Source organism: Gallinula chloropus (genome assembly GCF_964237585.1).
Source record: "Gallinula chloropus genome assembly, chromosome: Z".
NCBI classification, from domain to species: domain Eukaryota; kingdom Metazoa; phylum Chordata; class Aves; order Gruiformes; family Rallidae; genus Gallinula; species Gallinula chloropus.
Genome location: NC_140089.1, coordinates 58,324,457 through 58,341,050, shown reverse-complemented (window position 1 = coordinate 58,341,050; position 16,594 = coordinate 58,324,457). Strand labels below are relative to the sequence as shown.

General features: G+C 42.2%; 1 protein-coding gene across 1 annotated transcript in view; it reads right to left on the bottom strand.

Moving 5' to 3' along the window:
- Positions 1-16,594, bottom strand: part of RNF38 (ring finger protein 38) — a gene marked incomplete at both ends in the record, with an annotated part of 115,971 nt that overhangs the window by 15,034 nt on the left and 84,343 nt on the right. Inside the window, 4 exons of the mRNA XM_084278080.1 lie at positions 925-1,086; positions 2,869-3,039; positions 8,096-8,263; positions 11,243-11,456. Coding sequence (XP_084134206.1) covers positions 925-1,086; positions 2,869-3,039; positions 8,096-8,263; positions 11,243-11,456 — 715 coding nt within the window. The remainder of the gene's footprint in view (positions 1-924; positions 1,087-2,868; positions 3,040-8,095; positions 8,264-11,242; positions 11,457-16,594) is intronic.

Here is a 16,594-nt window from a genome sequence, read left to right as displayed (position 1 = left end):
TCAGCAATATACAACCTGCAACTGAAGAATCAGAGGGGACAGATGTTACATATCTGCAAAAAAGATGGTATTTTGTTCCTTATCTACATTAAAGACTGAACTTGAAAATCAAGAAAACCTCATTCCAACCAAAATGTTTGTGATTAGAATTCAATTCATCTAACAAGCATACTGAAAAGCAGTTTATGGAAACTTTAAAGTGTCTTTGTCTCCAAAGTGACTCATAGCAACTGAAAACTTCTTCAAGCATTACACAGGCAGTTTTTTAAAAAAGCCAAAGCAAACCAACCACCACCACCAAAAAAACCAGCTCAGGACTAAAGTAATTGCAGTGTGAAGTGCACCACAATGATCCCAGAGGTAGCACCCAATACCAGACACACCACAAATGCACAAAATTCAGCACAGACTTTATCCTGAATCAGAATTTTTTAATTGGGTTTTTTGTGTTGCTGCAGGTGAACTGCCTGTAGAGCCCCAGAAAGCTGGCTTAAAGCAAGCTTGGCTGTCTCTGTAACATGGTGAAGTTTAAATTATGGAAGCATTCTATACAACTTCTTGCCTGCAAATTGCAAACACTCTGGAGAAGAACTATTTTTAAAGCATTCCTGGCTTGTGGAAACTCAACATATGACTGTACTAATAAACTGTACTAATTGGTGACTACACTAGAAGCCCTGGACTGTGCGGCAACATGCTACATCTGCTACAACACTCTGCGGATAATGTTATCAGAAATCATTTGCTGGTATCATTAAATTATCCTTAACTTGATTAAAACAAGCTTGAAGAAAATGCCACAGTGTGCGGCTACAGCAAGTAACAAAATACAGCTGGAAGAAGTGCCATTTTCCAAGAAAATGTACAGTAGAATAAATGTTACTGCAGCATGAAGGAGAGTGAAGCATAGAAAACAATACTCACTACACCAAATGACACGTCCTGGTGCAAAGGGTCGTGGGTTAGGAATTGAAGAGGAGCTGAGGGAGGCAATGTTGGTGGATGGGCTGAGGGAGGGTACGTAAAGCCTCCTACAGGAAGATGTTCTCCAAGCAGTTCTACTTCATTTTCTATCCTTTGAAGTGGCTAAAAAAAACAGGAGATAGGCTTTGTGGCAATAATAAGAGATGCAATTTTCCCCAATAAAGAACTGCAATCCCAGCTGTATATTCTGAGCTCCTGTAGTCAGTTTTTTAGGGTAAAAAAAAAAAATGACATGTACAACTGTACTCAGTTTCACACAGTAACTCTGTGAACAATTCCTGTGCCATTAACACTACCAAAAAGCAAAGACAACACTACATGTTATATAAATTCACCTTTTCCAGCTAGCCATGCTTATAGACCAGGAATTTATGCGATCTAGCAAATATAGAAGTGGCTGTAATTTCCTGTGTCTTGCATTTTTCAGGACAAATATTTGCTCTCCTTCTTGCCAGGCTGCTCTCACTGTACAACTATGCGAGAGAAAAAAATAAACAACCATAGACAAGAACTGAAATTGTGCCAGAAAATCTGAAAAGTGGAGAGGAAACAAGGGGACTGCAGTGGATTTAACCGCTAATGATATTCAGTAATCAAGGAGATGCTTTTCTAGGAGGGTCATGCAAGCAGTCCTACAAAGAACACACCGTCCAGTGGTTTCAGAAGCATGAGATTCCAGTTCTGTACTGCAATCTAACCAACTGTAGTATATCAGTAAGGTCCAAAAGTGCTTAACAAATAACCAGGACTTGCCATTGTTTCATTAATACACTTTTCCTGGCACTGAATTCCACCAATTCAAGAAATTAATCTGAGAAAGCCACCTTATGGAACCAAAGGAATACTCTGTTTCCAGAAGTTTGCTGAGCAAACTTTAAACACAGGATATTCTTAAACCACTAAATACAAGCTTTTTGCCAGGGCTGAAAGTTGACAGGCAAGCCTAGTCGACAGCCTAAGTAAGCAACCCAATCTAAACCCTAAGTCCATACACATTCTAAAGGGAAGTCTTATAAAGATTACCACTGAAAACCATGTCTTCCCCGCTGTTCTGCCATCATCATAACAAAGTGATTACAATCCTACTCACACCTGACACATGGCGTGAAGAAGTCTCAGCAGTGTTTGTAACTAACAATGAAGCTGCTTTCTATTCCTGTATTAGAGAAGTACTGTCATCTTCTAATCAGGGGGCAAACAAATGGACAGGAGCATATAGATAGCCCCACAGTAAGCGCTGCAGGACAGGACTGAGTATCAATTGTTTCCCTCTCCACCCCCTCCCCCAAATCCATAAAAGGGTCACATTTTCCCATGTTTGCATAGTCCCTATCACCAAGCCAATTCTGCTTAAGCAGAAGGCATCAATAACTTCTGTAAGTGAAAAAAAAAAAGAGGGGCGTTGGGGGAAGAGAGAGTATAGGACATGACTGGACAACTTAAATTATTTTCTAGGAAAAGCACTGGTCATTTAAAAATTAACTGAGAAGTAATAAAAAAATAATACAATGAAAGTAAAATTTTGTGCTTTCTTCTTCCTTTCCTCTCTTTCTGCTACACTTTTATCTGATATCACTACTGTACTACAGAACCTCTTCTGGATTCTCTTCTGCTTCCTGGGAAATACCTGAAGGAGTAGTTGGTGAAGCAGATATACATGTTTTTGACAGAAGTAAAGGCCTATGGAGAAACAGCACAGACGACAGCTAATTAAACCTGAAGAGAAACACAGTGAACTTTACAATTATTTCTTCATCTTCACACTGTTTACAGAGTTGCTAAGGTAGCATAAGTGCGAAAACCTATCCTGTTTCCCCAGTCAGGTATCAGCACGATCTGCCCATCCAGCCCCACCAAGAGAGGGGGGTAAGAAGCATTACTTACCGACCGTGACTGCTGTGCTTGGAATGGAACGAATTGTCCTGGAGGAGGCAAGTGAGGAGGGTGGTGTGGAGAGATATGAGGAGGATGCAAAAGGAAAGGGTCACTAGAAATGAGGGGTGGAAATGCTGCATATGGTACAGGTAGGTGTTGGACTGAGCACGCCTGAAGCATCTGAAATAAAATGAGAACAACATATTTTTTGCCTCTAGCACAAAGATTCCTTTTATTTATTATGGAAAGGTATTGAAATACAGCAGTTCTCTTGCCTCCCTGGAAGAGCCTCCAAAACACACAAATAGTAACGAGTTACAAATAGTAAACTCTTTCAAATAAACAAGGAACAATGACTAGTAAAGAACAGGCTCTAGAAGTACCACAGTGTGACATCTGCTAAGTGCAATGTAGCCCTCACTTCTCATGAGGTCACTGGGAGTTAAGGTTTTTAATACTCCAGAATTAGACAGTCACCTAAGTGTTGAGCAGATACGCTTATGGTAGTTAATTTTATTTTTTCTCATGTACTGCCTTCAAAAAACATGCTACAACAAGGGCCTTGCAACCATTTTTAACTCTAGGTGTAGCTAAGGGTCTCAGATGTCAGATTGCACCTTAAAACCCCTGTTGCCTCATATACTATGAAATCTTCATAAGCTCTGCTCAGTTCTGCACTTTGAGGGGAGCCTCATACTCTGAAGGCAGCTCCCTATATGACAGCTGCTGTGGGACAGCTTTGTCTCTCCTCTTTGAAATTCCTCACACAAAAGTAACTTCAGGCACTAGAGTTTGAACACTGAAGTGATGAAGGCACTGCAGGGGAGCAGCAATGTGCTTGTGGAAGTGTTCAGTTTTACTTCTAACTCTAGATATAGAGGAGGAAGAAAACCTGCATCCTCCTCTTCCTGCTCTTTGATCCATCATCAGAGTGTCAGGCATTTCCGTTACATTTCTGACAATTAAAAGAACAAGTAATAAGGTATTTGTTATCAAATATGGACAGAGGACCCGACTCTAATATCTCATTTTTTTCTTCTTTTTAGTCATGTCACACAACATATATTGTGAATACTGACTAAATGGTACAGAGATCTAGTTTTAAATCTGATTATAGTAATGGAGGCAGGACTATTACCTCAATTTACTGTGATCATGATCACACATAAATCTTTACGTGCACTGAAGCAGTAGCAGATTAATTTGATTTGACTACTACTTTTTCTCAAGTGCTGATTATTCTTCACCTTCAGCTACAACAACATTTTTCTACATCATGCAACGGGAAAGTGGTTCTATTGTCAAAAATATTTTTTGTTGTATTTTACTAAACTGAAAACTGTTGTCTGAAACAGCAGAAGATAAATTTTTAGTTAGAACGTCACATACTGTTATTTGAAAAAGGATCTATTTTGGGCAACATATGTAAATATGTTTCATCCCAAGATTTTATATAGTAAAGTGCAGCATAGCTTCAATGTCTGGAATGATCTGTGCTATGCCCATGGCACTTTTTAAGTTACAGTAAAGAAGGCTGTAAGTCTTTCGAGTAAATCTTTTGAGTGGAAAGAAATGAAAACTACCTGTTTATTCATTCAGTCTTTTGGAAAACTTCTGCTGCTTGAGCACATGCTTCCAAGAAGTTTCACAACTGATAAAGGTGTTTCATAAGTTACATTTGTTTGTATTGTAGTTACATCTGTACCAAGGGAGTCAAATACTGTGAAGGTAACAAAAGGATACAGGGAAGTTCACGCATGAAGCTGGCAAAGCAAGATGACATGCTGGATGGCAGGACTACTTTTCACATGTACTCTTACAGGCTGCAGAAACTGGCTGAAAGGACCCATGTGAAGTTCAAAGGTAAACTGGAAGCCTGTCACTAGGAAAGAATAACTCCATGGAGCAGAACATTTTGAGATCAACTGGCTGGTGAGCACATTTGCAGAAAACTAAGATGAGTTCTCATGGGTAAGATAAATAGAAACAAACAAGAGCCCACACAGTGTAGTCCTGCAGTCAAAAAGGCCTACTGCATACTGGGAAAGTTAGTTATTAAGAATATAAATGGTGGGTACGCAGGAGCAATTCCACCCCTCTATTTGGACCTTGTAAAAACATATCTGAAATCCTTTGTCCAAGTCTGGCCTCTCAGTGCCAAAGAAAGACACCGACATACTCAACAGAGTCCACTGACAGAATCGTCATGACCAGGAGCTTGGAGCACACTGCATAAAAGAAAAGGCTGCAAAACTGGATTTGCTTGGCCTTAAAAAAGGAAAACTATGGGAAGATCTTATCCCTGTCTTCAGCTACTTCATGAGAGCACACAGGCAGAACCTGACTCTTCTGTGATGGGTAAACTGAAAAGATAAGGACCAATGCAACTACACTGAAGCAAAGAAAATTCAATCAGATACACAGAAGAAATTCCTCACAAGGAGAGTCAAACATTGAAACAGAGGTTTAGATGGGTTGTGAAATCTCCAACCTTGGAATGCTGCTCTTAGCAGGTGACACCAGATGACCTCCAGAGCCCCCTACTAATTTACGCTATTCTCCAATTTTCTGACGTAACAGAAGAAAGCATAAAATCTGCCTGCTGACATTACATAAACTCAACCATAATTCTTTATATTCACTTGTACCGCAACCATTCTCAAAAAACACCTGATTAACTGGTGTACATTCAGTCCAAACAACATGGTTAAGGCTTTACTCCTATAGAGTAAGCTTTACTTATTTAAAGGAAAGATGCAATGCTGAATTATAAAATGTTTTATGAATTGCGCAGATAATAAAGCGCAGAGTAAGATTATTAGTCCATTGTTTGGATTTCCCTAAGACCCAACATAGTTTTAGCTTTTGTTGTTTCTCACAACACACTGATTTCTTGCCCTGCTGAATACCCTATGGAAGTATTGTTCCAATCTCTGGGTACCCAGTCTGAAATTGCTTTGCTCCACTAATACCACCACTAAATAGAAAAAAAAAGATGTCTCTTATCCTGCCACAAGGATACACATTGACAAATGTGACAGATCTTCCCTAATTTGAAAGTTACACAGAAATACTTGTCATAAATGCTCCAGAGTGGCCAGCAGAATGCTGCAGGTATTGCTGTCACTTACAGAGATAAATGGCATGTAGACAAGATGAATGCAAATTACCCTCACGCGTCGATGAGCAGCTTATAGACACAGGTGATCACATCAAGGGTTTTGTTTCAGTGTTCATGTCCTCAGGCCACAGAATGTGCAACAGGAAAAGTTAAGCTACAACTACTGGCAAATGCACTACTGGCAGAGACCAATGTTTATACCAACATTATAAATGGTTACTGGACACTATATATACATTTTATGTATGATATTACAGATTTAAACTAGAAACAGGAGGGGAAAAAAAGCTGTGAGTATTCCAACATTCATCTGTACAGTTGAAACTTCTAGCAGTACATTTCTTCAGCTCCAGTGCCTGTTAGCACTTAATGACAAAAATTTCTGCAGAACGGTAGCATGAGAGTGCTATGAACTGAAAAGAGGTATCTTCTTGTAGTTTTGTGTGGCAAGACTCTGGAGGAGGAGCGGGGGGGGGCAGGGGTCTCTTCTGCAAGAAGCCTCTAGAATCCTTTCCAAGGTTAGACAGAGTAAACACCAGCTGGGCTCAAGGACGGATCTGACACTGATGAAGGCTAAGATAATCACAGCGCCTCTGTGAATCACATTTATGAGGATAAAAAAAAGCAAGTGGCTGTTTTTTGCCACCAGAGAAGGTAGTGAGAAGAGGTAAGAAACTGTAGGACACCAAGGCCAGTGAAGAAGCAGGGGAGGAGGCGCTCCAGGTACTGCAGGAAAGAGATTTGCGTGCACCCCATGGGAAAGACCATGGTGAAGCAGGCTGTCCCCCCCCTGCAGCCCATGGAAGATGATGGGGAGCAGAGATCCCACCTGCAGCGCACAGAGGGACCCCATACTGAAGCGGAGGAGACATGGAAGATGCTGGAACCCATGTTGGATCAAGCCCCTGACAGGATCTGCAGCCTGTGGAGAGAGAGGCCCACTCCTGAGCAGGTTTGCTGGTGGGAATTGTGACTCTGTGAGGTGCCAAGCTGGAGAAAGCTAGGCCTGAGGGACTACACCCCATAGAAGTGACCCACACTGGGGCAGTTGATGAAGGGCTGAAACGCCATGGGAAAGGAATCATGTTGGAGAAATTAATGGAGGACAGTGTCCTGTGGGTGGGACCCCATAGTGGAGCAGAGGAAGGCTGTGAGGAGTGTCCCCCCCCGGCTCCAGCTAAGAAGACAGAGAAATCATGAATAAAGTTGAACCCAGGAAGAAATGAGGGGTGGGGGGGATGTTTTAATGTTTGGTTGTACTTCTCATTATCTTACTCAGGTTTCAGCGTGCGTGTGTGTGTGAGTGTGTGTGTGTATGTAATAAATTAGATGTTTTTTTAAAAATTCTGTGTTGAGTCTGTTTTGCTTGTGACACTAACTGCAGTGATCTCTCCCTGTCCCTATTCTGACTCCTAAGCCTCCCAGTATATATTTCCTCCCCTGTCCAGCTGAAAAGGGGAGTGATAGAGCAACTTTGGTGGGTGTCTGGCTTCCAGCCAAGGTCAAACCACCACATATCTCCAGGATGATTATAAAAATTCCTGAGAAAACAGTTCAAATTCTTTCAAACTTAGAGCTGGGAAATTAGCCAGTCAGAGCACTTTATTTTACTCTCAGAAAGGCACAGAGAGACACCATTATTACAGAATATTTTGACTGATTTTATGAGTGCATTCAGCTTTTAGAGTTCTTTCAGGATCTTAAAAGTTCTCAGAAGAAAACTGACTTTGGAATGTCAGACCTTTATGTATATAACCCACCTTTGAACAAAGTCTCTTCTGAGTAAGATTTTTTTCTAGGTGAGCTACCTAATAAAAGCCTTATAAACGTTTCTCTTACTATCTGAAAGTATGCAGAATAGCTCCTGATACGAAGTCAGTTCATAAACCAGCATCTAGTTTGAGTTAAAAACCATTAGGACTCCTATATTGTAGTCATACTCTACAAAGAGGTTTATCAGCCCTAAGGCCTACACTGTTATACCAAAGCAATTTACCAAAGGGGGAAAAAAAAGGCTATTTCCAACACAATTAAAGTCACACAAGACACTGAAGCTCCAAGGTGCCATTTCTATGTCTAAGATTGAAACTGGAGTAACTACAGAGACCCACTTACTGGGGGAGGCACACTGCAAACTGGAAGGTGCTGCCCACTGAAAACCACTGAGCACCCTGGCACCTGCTGCGTACTGCAGGCTGCGATGTGCTGGCCTGTGCAAAGTGGTATCCCATGTGGAGCCATCGTTGTCATTGTGTATGAGACAGGAACTGTGCCCTGATGGATCTGCAGCAAAAAGGGGAAAGAAAAATTAGTAACTTACTATAAACTCTTAACAGTGTTGATGAGTAAGATATGGTATCACAAAAAAATGTACTCACATTAGTGTAAAAGAAGGCACATGCTTGCAATTCCTACTCATTAAAATGCTCTTCTCACTGGAATATTACTTACTTATGAGCCGTTTCTGGGCAACACCAAGAGGGATCTCACAACTTAAAATGTTAAACCTTCAACTAGCTTAACAAGGGCAAGTACCAGATTCTGCACCTGGGAAGGGGCAACCCTGGCTGCACATACAGACTGGGGATCAGACGCTGGAGGCCAGCTGTGCTGAGATGGATTTAGGAATCTCAGTTGACAGCAAGAAGTTAAACATGAGCCAGCAGTGTGCCCAGACAGCCAGGAGGGCCAACGTGTCCTGGGGTGCATCAAGAATGGCACTGCCAGCCAGTCCAGGGAGGGGAATGTCCCACTCTACACTGCACTGGTGCAGCCTCACCTTAGGTAGTGAGTGCAGTTTTGGGCACCACAGTACAAGAGGGACACAAAACTTTTGGACAGTGTCCAGATGAGGGCAACGAGGATGGGGAAGGGTCTGGGATGAGGAAGTCCTACAGGAAGAGGCTGGAGTCCCTCAGTTTGTTCAGCCTGGAAAAAATGAGACTGAGGGGAGACCTCATTGTGGCTTCAGGCTTCCTGACAAGGGGGAGCAAAGGGGCAGGTGGCGATGTCCTCTCTGTGGTGATCAGAGGGAACTGTATGAAGCTGAGGCAGGGGATGTTTAAGTTGGATATTAGAAAGTGGTTCTTTACTGACAGGGTGCTCAGGCACTGGAACAGGCTCCCCAGGGAAATGGTCACGGCACCCAGCTTGACTGAGCTCAAGAAGCATCTGGACGATGCACTCAGTGACATGATCTGACTTGGCTGGCCTTGTATGGAGCCAGGGGTTGGATTTGATGATCGTTATGGGTTCCTGCCAACTCAGTGTATTCTATGATTCTGTAATTTCAAAGACATCTTAGAGTCACTCAGTAGCATCTGAGAATCCATTACACCTGTCCCTCACATACTAAAGTTAGACCTTAAGAAATAAGAATGCTGTCACTCCCACATATAAGTTCACCTACAGGTAGCTAAAGATTATTCTCAGCTCTGAAGGAATCGATTCAATAATCATTCAGATACTTGTATCTTTAAAGAACAAAAAAACAGAGCAGATTTTCTTTCTTCCAAAGAGACCAATGTTTTGATTTGCTCTTAGACCAACACTCAGGCTAAATCTCCTAACCAAAATGTAACAGTATAGTTCATTGGAAAGTTGAAAAGGAAAAAAGGAAAAGCAAACTTGACTATGAGGCAGCAAACCCTAAGTATCCACATTTATATTGGGAAACAAACACATGTAACCAAATTTTCTAGCTAGTGATATTCCCTAAACCTTAATAATCAAACCACGATCCAAAGGTATTCTGGACCTACAAAACACTCATGGGGTTTTGTGGGTTGTTGTTTGGTTTTGTTTTTTTTTTCTCAACACTAAACAAGAAATCTCTGATGCTCTAATAAACCTGAAATGCTTTAGTGTCAGGGAGCACGGTTATTTCAAGGCTGGTCCCTTTTTCTTAGTGAACTACTGAAACATGCATGCTTAACATAGAATAAGGAAAACAGATACTCATTAGGAAGATGAGAATGAGTAAAGATAGCTAACCTACTAACAGGTAGTGTACAGTCAGGCACAGGGGCCAAAACAGAACAAAGATCACTCAACAGAACTTAAAATCTCAACTTCTGTAACAGTAATGACAGAAGCCAGTCTCAGGAGAGACACTGAATTTGATCTGGTTCTGGCTCAGGTACAAAAGTTGGGCATCCACTGCAATGTTGGATGTGATTCTGCAACATTTACTGCTCAGAGGAATAGTAAAAATGGTTTATCAAAATGGTTACAGCCCTGAAATATAAGACATCTGCACAAAAGATCTCAGTGAGTTTGAACACTGATGTCTGATCACAGATAGTGCTTGGATGATAGAGGTGGTGGGATGGAGTAACTGTTTATCCAGGCTTCTCGGCTGTAATCTTGCAATGCAAAGCAAGAGCACAATACGAATCTTTGAGATGGTTTGGCAACAAAATCATGCATCTAAATGTAAGGTTGTGAGGTGGCTGTAGTAGCACTGGCTTCCACCCCTGCACCTGGTTTCAAATATGAATACTTCCCCACCAAGAACTGCTCTGCAGGCACAATACAACAGGCTGGTGGCATGCAGCTGCACGGAATGCGAAGCAGGGATGTTAGGCTTGCATTCTATGCAAACGCTGTTTGAGAAGTGGACTCCCAGACCACCAGTTCTACTTTCTAGTTCATGAATAAGTAGCAATTGATGCTTTTGTACTTCAAGCCTGCTGATTTCACAAAGACAACAACAAAGGTTACCTCAATAGGACACAACTTCTTTTGCAAGTCCTTAGTTACAGAATTCTGTATCAATTGCTGTTGCAGAGGGGAATTATTTAGTTTCTGGACAAACTATGTATCTAATCTTTTCATGTGATTTAAAGAGTTGGTTAGGCTTGGATGGTAAATTTGGCTTTGTGACTATACTATTTTAAGTGTATTGCAACAAATTAAAGGTATTGCAAATTCTACTTCTAAATAACGTACGTAAAGTATTTAAAGACTCCTAAGCCTAAGAGAGGTATTTCACATGGAACAGAATACATCTTTAATTGTATCACATCACATCTTTATTACATGAAATTAACTTCAGAAGCAAAACAACTACATTCTGAAGGTTTGAAGCAGAGGCCTAAAGCACTATGCCAATACATGCACTGACAAACTGTTGAACATCTTTATTAAATTTTGAAGATTTGGGGGAAACCCCCCCCAAACAAAACACTCAAGGACAACACCCCCCCCAAACCCACCAAACACATCTTCAACACCCTTCTGTCTGTAGTCTAAAACTCTTACCTGATCATGAATGTCAACCATCACTGCATTCTGCTGTGGTGGATGAGCAGCTGGGTGCAACATGCAAGGGGATACATTCGGTGGGTGAAAGGCTCGTGGCTCTTCTATTGCTTGCTGCTGTCCATAGGAGAGATGGTGGTAATTTTCATCCTGGCTAATGGAATTATGTCTAGACAAACGATCTCTCCTTGTTCTCTGACGTCGAACAGGAGGACTGGAAATGCATTAAAAAAATTAGGGATTACATTATCAACACAAATCCTTCTCAATAACTAAACCCACAAGAGAATTAGGTATCAATAAAATTTTTACACTGGAGAATTTTGAGGTCAGGTTTATTAGATTGGATTAAAACTTATCACTGACAGAACTTTTCAGGGCCTTAGAGATGACACTTTTTTTTAGGGTAAACGTGCTTAATAGAGCACAATAGTTTTATGTACTACAGGAAACAAGAAGAACTCTGATGTAAATATCAACCTGTTGTTAAAAAGGCACTCTGACTTCCAAAAAAAGTACTCAAAATCAGGATGGCAAACTTCAAGAGATTTCCATGCATTTATTCTAGGTAAAAATCCTTAGTTACATGATCACATTTAATTCCCCAGGGTCCTTTCCCCAACCAGGCCACAGAATGGTTCCTCACTTAGTGATGGCAGTAGACTCCTCTGAAGAAACAAATGAATTTTTCAGCTCTCACATGTTCACTACATAACTGAGTGCCTCATAGAAGCCTTTCCAGAAGATCCCAAGAAATCTATTTTTTTTGAGTGGAGTACTGCTGTGTAGATTTATTGAGACCATGGCATCCACTTCTTTTGAGTGACTGACCTACAGGAACAGGATTTGATCATGTATTCTTATATTATTTTGTGTATGCTCTGAACAGAGCTGCTACTATCCTGACCCAAGACTTCTGTGAATCAAAGACCAGCATCTCAGGTTCAGCACTCAGAAAATGATGCACACACAGCTAACAATATTAGCAGCTTTGATGAAGTTTCTTTTCATTTATTCGGAAGAGGAAAGAATCGAAAAGTACAAAAACATCCTCCAGCACTTTCAATGCATGCCCTTCAATCTCCACAACATATAAATTAAAGGTCCCACAGGTAACATCCATTTAAAGCTGGGACAAAATGGTTTCCCACTCATGATACAGGCTGAAGGCACCAAACTGCAGAGAAGACACGAGAATGGTCTGTGACCATTGAAATATGTCCTCTCTAATGGTACATGGAAGGTAACTTAAGATTCTTCACCCCTGACTACTCCACTGCTATTACTAGGTTTATTTGATGCTGACAAATAGCAGACATTTCTCAAGTCCAGTTTTTGTGCTGTGTAAAACAGACATACTCTGAGGAAGGGGAAGCATACTACCAGCTACTCAGATGTTACACTGAGTACATGATACAATGTCTCAAGCCACTACTTTTCTGCTCTGCTTCACAGGGGTATTTTGCCACCAATGCTTTTATTAGAACTGAAACAAATGCCAATTCATGACAGATCACACAGAAGGCATAACGACAAACCGTTACACAGCATTCTTAAAACAGAACAAAATTTAAAAAACCCCAAAAAACATAGCCTTCTTTAGCTTTACAAATTACCATGTCTAAACACACAAGCTGTGTCTTCCTCTAAGTATCGAGTCTTAAATTTAGTCTTACTGATGTATTTATCTCAGTATCTGTCTTCTTTCCCAGAGGCTTTGTTTCACTCTCCACCTCTGTATCACTAGTATGATGCTCCTGTTATATACTTATTAGATAAAACTGGTATATCTGATTTCTAACCACAGAGCTTTAGCCGCAAAAGAAGTTACATTTTTGAAGTACTAAGGTTGCTTTAAAGTTGCTATTTCTTGCTTGTCCTTGTTTTGGTTAGGATAGCACTGAGCCAGGACTGTTGAACCAAGCTGGCCAAGTCTGTTCTCCATACTGTATGTCATGCTAATCATAAAAAGGGGCTAGCTGGGGAGGGGAGGTCTGAGTGTGGGCTGCGCATCTTCTGAGTAAATTGCCTTGTGCTACAACCTGCTGTGTGTATTCCATTATAAGGCCTTTCATTATTTCCCTCTCCCTGTGTTGTCCCAGTAGCTTGTCCTTACCTCAACCCTCAAGGTCTGCCCTTGCCCATTCTCCTCCCCATCCTGATGGGGGAGGGGTGACCAAGCAGCAGTGCGGGCTAAACCATGGCAGTCCTTTTTGGCGCCCAGTGTGGTATGAAGGTTGAGAGAACGACAGATCTAACAGGAGTGTGTTGAAACAACGTTTTGTTAAGTATTTATAACATTATTTTAACAGTCGCTTCTCACAGTGATGTTCTGTTTGGTCACATGGCTGTGGTATGTAAACCTGTATGCAGTCTCTGCCGGGGTCAACTTACGTGGTCATGAGAGTAAGCTGGTAGTTGTATGAGACATTACTGTCATACCCATAGCATGGACAACATTTCACACAACTAAAAATTGCACCCAATCTATGGGGAAGATGGTGGGGGGGGAGGGGTGTGTACTTTCTCCAGCTCTTTCATCCCCCCTTTTCCATTTTGGCTGATTGTAGCAGCTTTTGAGAATTCTGAATTTACTTAAGACGTTCAAACCAGCATGTTCCTATTACTGGGTCTCCTGAATATACCTCCAAGTCCTATTCAGGGTTTCAAAATACAGTTTTAAGAATACAACATAGAAATCTGCCCCAAGGCTGAAAAGCCAGGGGTAGCATGGCATGTAGGAGAGTATGGACAAGTATCTAGAGACCACCTCCCCTCCAGTGGTTTGGAACTTAACCCCCAAACAGCTACAGGGCCCTGATAAAGTGATAGAATTTTTGAAAGGAAAATGCTGCAGTAAATTCCTCTTCTACAGGAGCAAAACTCACAGCGCTGTGCTCAGCCCTAGCTAGTATCTACCAAACAGTGTTCTGTATTAGGCAGCGCTCTCGGGGGAAAGAGAGGGAAACCACACCAATACGAACTGCAGCTACCCCAACTCCCACAACAGACACTGCTGCTACTCATACCCCCATGCCAGAAAACTCAACCTGTGCCAGCTATCAGTTGTCTTTATACAGAGGAAGAAACACAAAGTTTGCTTAGTCAAGGATGATGATGAACTGCACCTATCACTGAGAACAGCAAGAACCAGAGGTCATCACCCAATCCCTGCCTCTGAGTGAGCTGAAATGATTTCAGTTGCCTTCCAATCGAGCACATCGTTACCTTAATGCTTCAATGCAGGGTTAACAGGGCAAGGTAGGGAGGGTAGAAGGCAGAGAGACTAATCAGCTGGGATCCCTGTCTAGGGAAGGGAGCAATGACAAGGTGATCGGGAAAAAGAAATAATGCAGTTACCCACAGATCCCAATGAAGTCCGGTATACTCTACCCACGAGGTTTAATGGAGATTACCATCATACTTATATGGAGATTACCATCACCGTATGCCAACTCACTGGCAGGGACAGACTGGAAAGGTCAAGAGGTACCAACACTGGGTGAACTATCTGGCTGACTCTTGACAGTATAAAGAAAGTCTTTCTTACTCCCTTATCTCAGCTATGGAGAAAGTGCCCTGCGAGGTCCAGTAACCACAAGAGGCCATACCCTACTCCTCAACTGCACAGAACATTATTTCAGCTATTAGGGGTAACAATTCCTCTGTTAAAGAGAGATAATATAGAAGGCATCAACAAGGTGTCTTAGTGGTTTTACCCATTTGACCATGGAGTGGACATGAGGAAGTGGGATGGAAAGCCTGTCTCTCACCCAGGGGTATGAGTACCTGAACTGCAAGGCAAAACAATTAAAAAGGGATTCTTACAGGAAAAGTGATGCTCCAGCTTCCAGCAGGCAGCCCCCCAGACAGAGTGAAAGGCCTGACTGTACCTATGATCCTCTTAAAGGGACCTCTGTTTTAAAAGTCTGTTTTACAAGAAGTAGGAAACAAATATGATGAGCAGGATTAGAAGGGCCGTGCCTCCAGCCAGGTGGAGGAGAGGGACAACCTAGTTGGATTGTATGGATCTGATTGCCTGGTATGTACGATCCACGAGAGTACAAGTCTCTAGTGGACAACGGTGCACAGTGTTCCCTAATGCCATCCAGCCATGAAGAGGCAGAACCCATCTGTATTTCTGGACTAACAGGAGGATACCAAGAGTCTGGGAATGACTGGGAAAAAGAACCCATTCTGACTGGCCCAGAGGCTCCATGCTTCCTGAGCACACACTACTTCTGGAGAGGGTATATCAAGGACCCAAAAGGGTGCCAGTGGGCTTTTAGAATAGCTGTCTTGGAGATGGAGGAAACTGAATTGTTATCTACTTTCCCTAGTCACTCAGAGGGCCCTTTTTCTGTGGAGTTGCTGAAAGTTCAAGAATAGCTGATGCCATGTGCTGCCACAGTGTGCACTGGTGACAATATTGCACCAACTGAGACTCTCTGATTAGTACCATAATCTGATTTGTTGGCAGGAAAGCCAGGGAGTGACCAGCAGAACTTGCTCAACCTTTACCAATCCCAATCAGAGTGCAGCAGTCCAGTGGAAAGTGGAGGCCAACAGTACACTATTGTAGCCTGAACAAAGTCGTGCTGCCCATCAGATCTGCTGAAAGTTCAGGTATAAACTGTAGTCAAAGTTAGCCAGTTTGTAAGCCACAACTGATATTGCTAATGCTCTTTTCTCAATCCCTACTGGTGGCAGAGTGCAGGCCACAGTTTTCTTCCACTTGGAGAGGTGTCCAGTACACCTGGAATCAACTGCCACAGGGGTGGAAACACAGCTCCACCATTTGCCATGGACTGACCAATACTGCACTGGAAAAGGGTAAACACCTGGAGCACCTGCAATATATTGATGACACCATTATATATGACAACACACTGCTGAGAAAGGGAAGAACATTACCCATATCGTATTGAAAGCTGGTTTCTCCATAAAACTACGATCAGAGGACTTGCACAGGAGATTCAGATTTTAAGAATAAAATGGTAGGATGGGTATCTACAGTTCCAAATGGCTGTGATCAACCAAACAGCAACTATTTCTCCACTGACAAACAAAAAGGAGACACGAGCTTTCTCAGGCAGCATGGGGTTCTGGCAAATGCATATCCCAAGTTACAGTCTCATTGTCAGCCCTCTCTACCATGTAACCTGGAAGAAGAACGATTTCATATGAGGCCTTGAGCAGCAACAAGCCTTTGCTTAAGTTAAACAGGAGGCAGCCCTTGGGTCAGTCCGGGCAAGGCCAGATGTTAAAAACATACTCTGCACCACAGCTGGGAGAATGGCCCTACCTGGAGTCTCCACCAGAAAGCACCACAGGAGACCTGGGGCTGTGGAG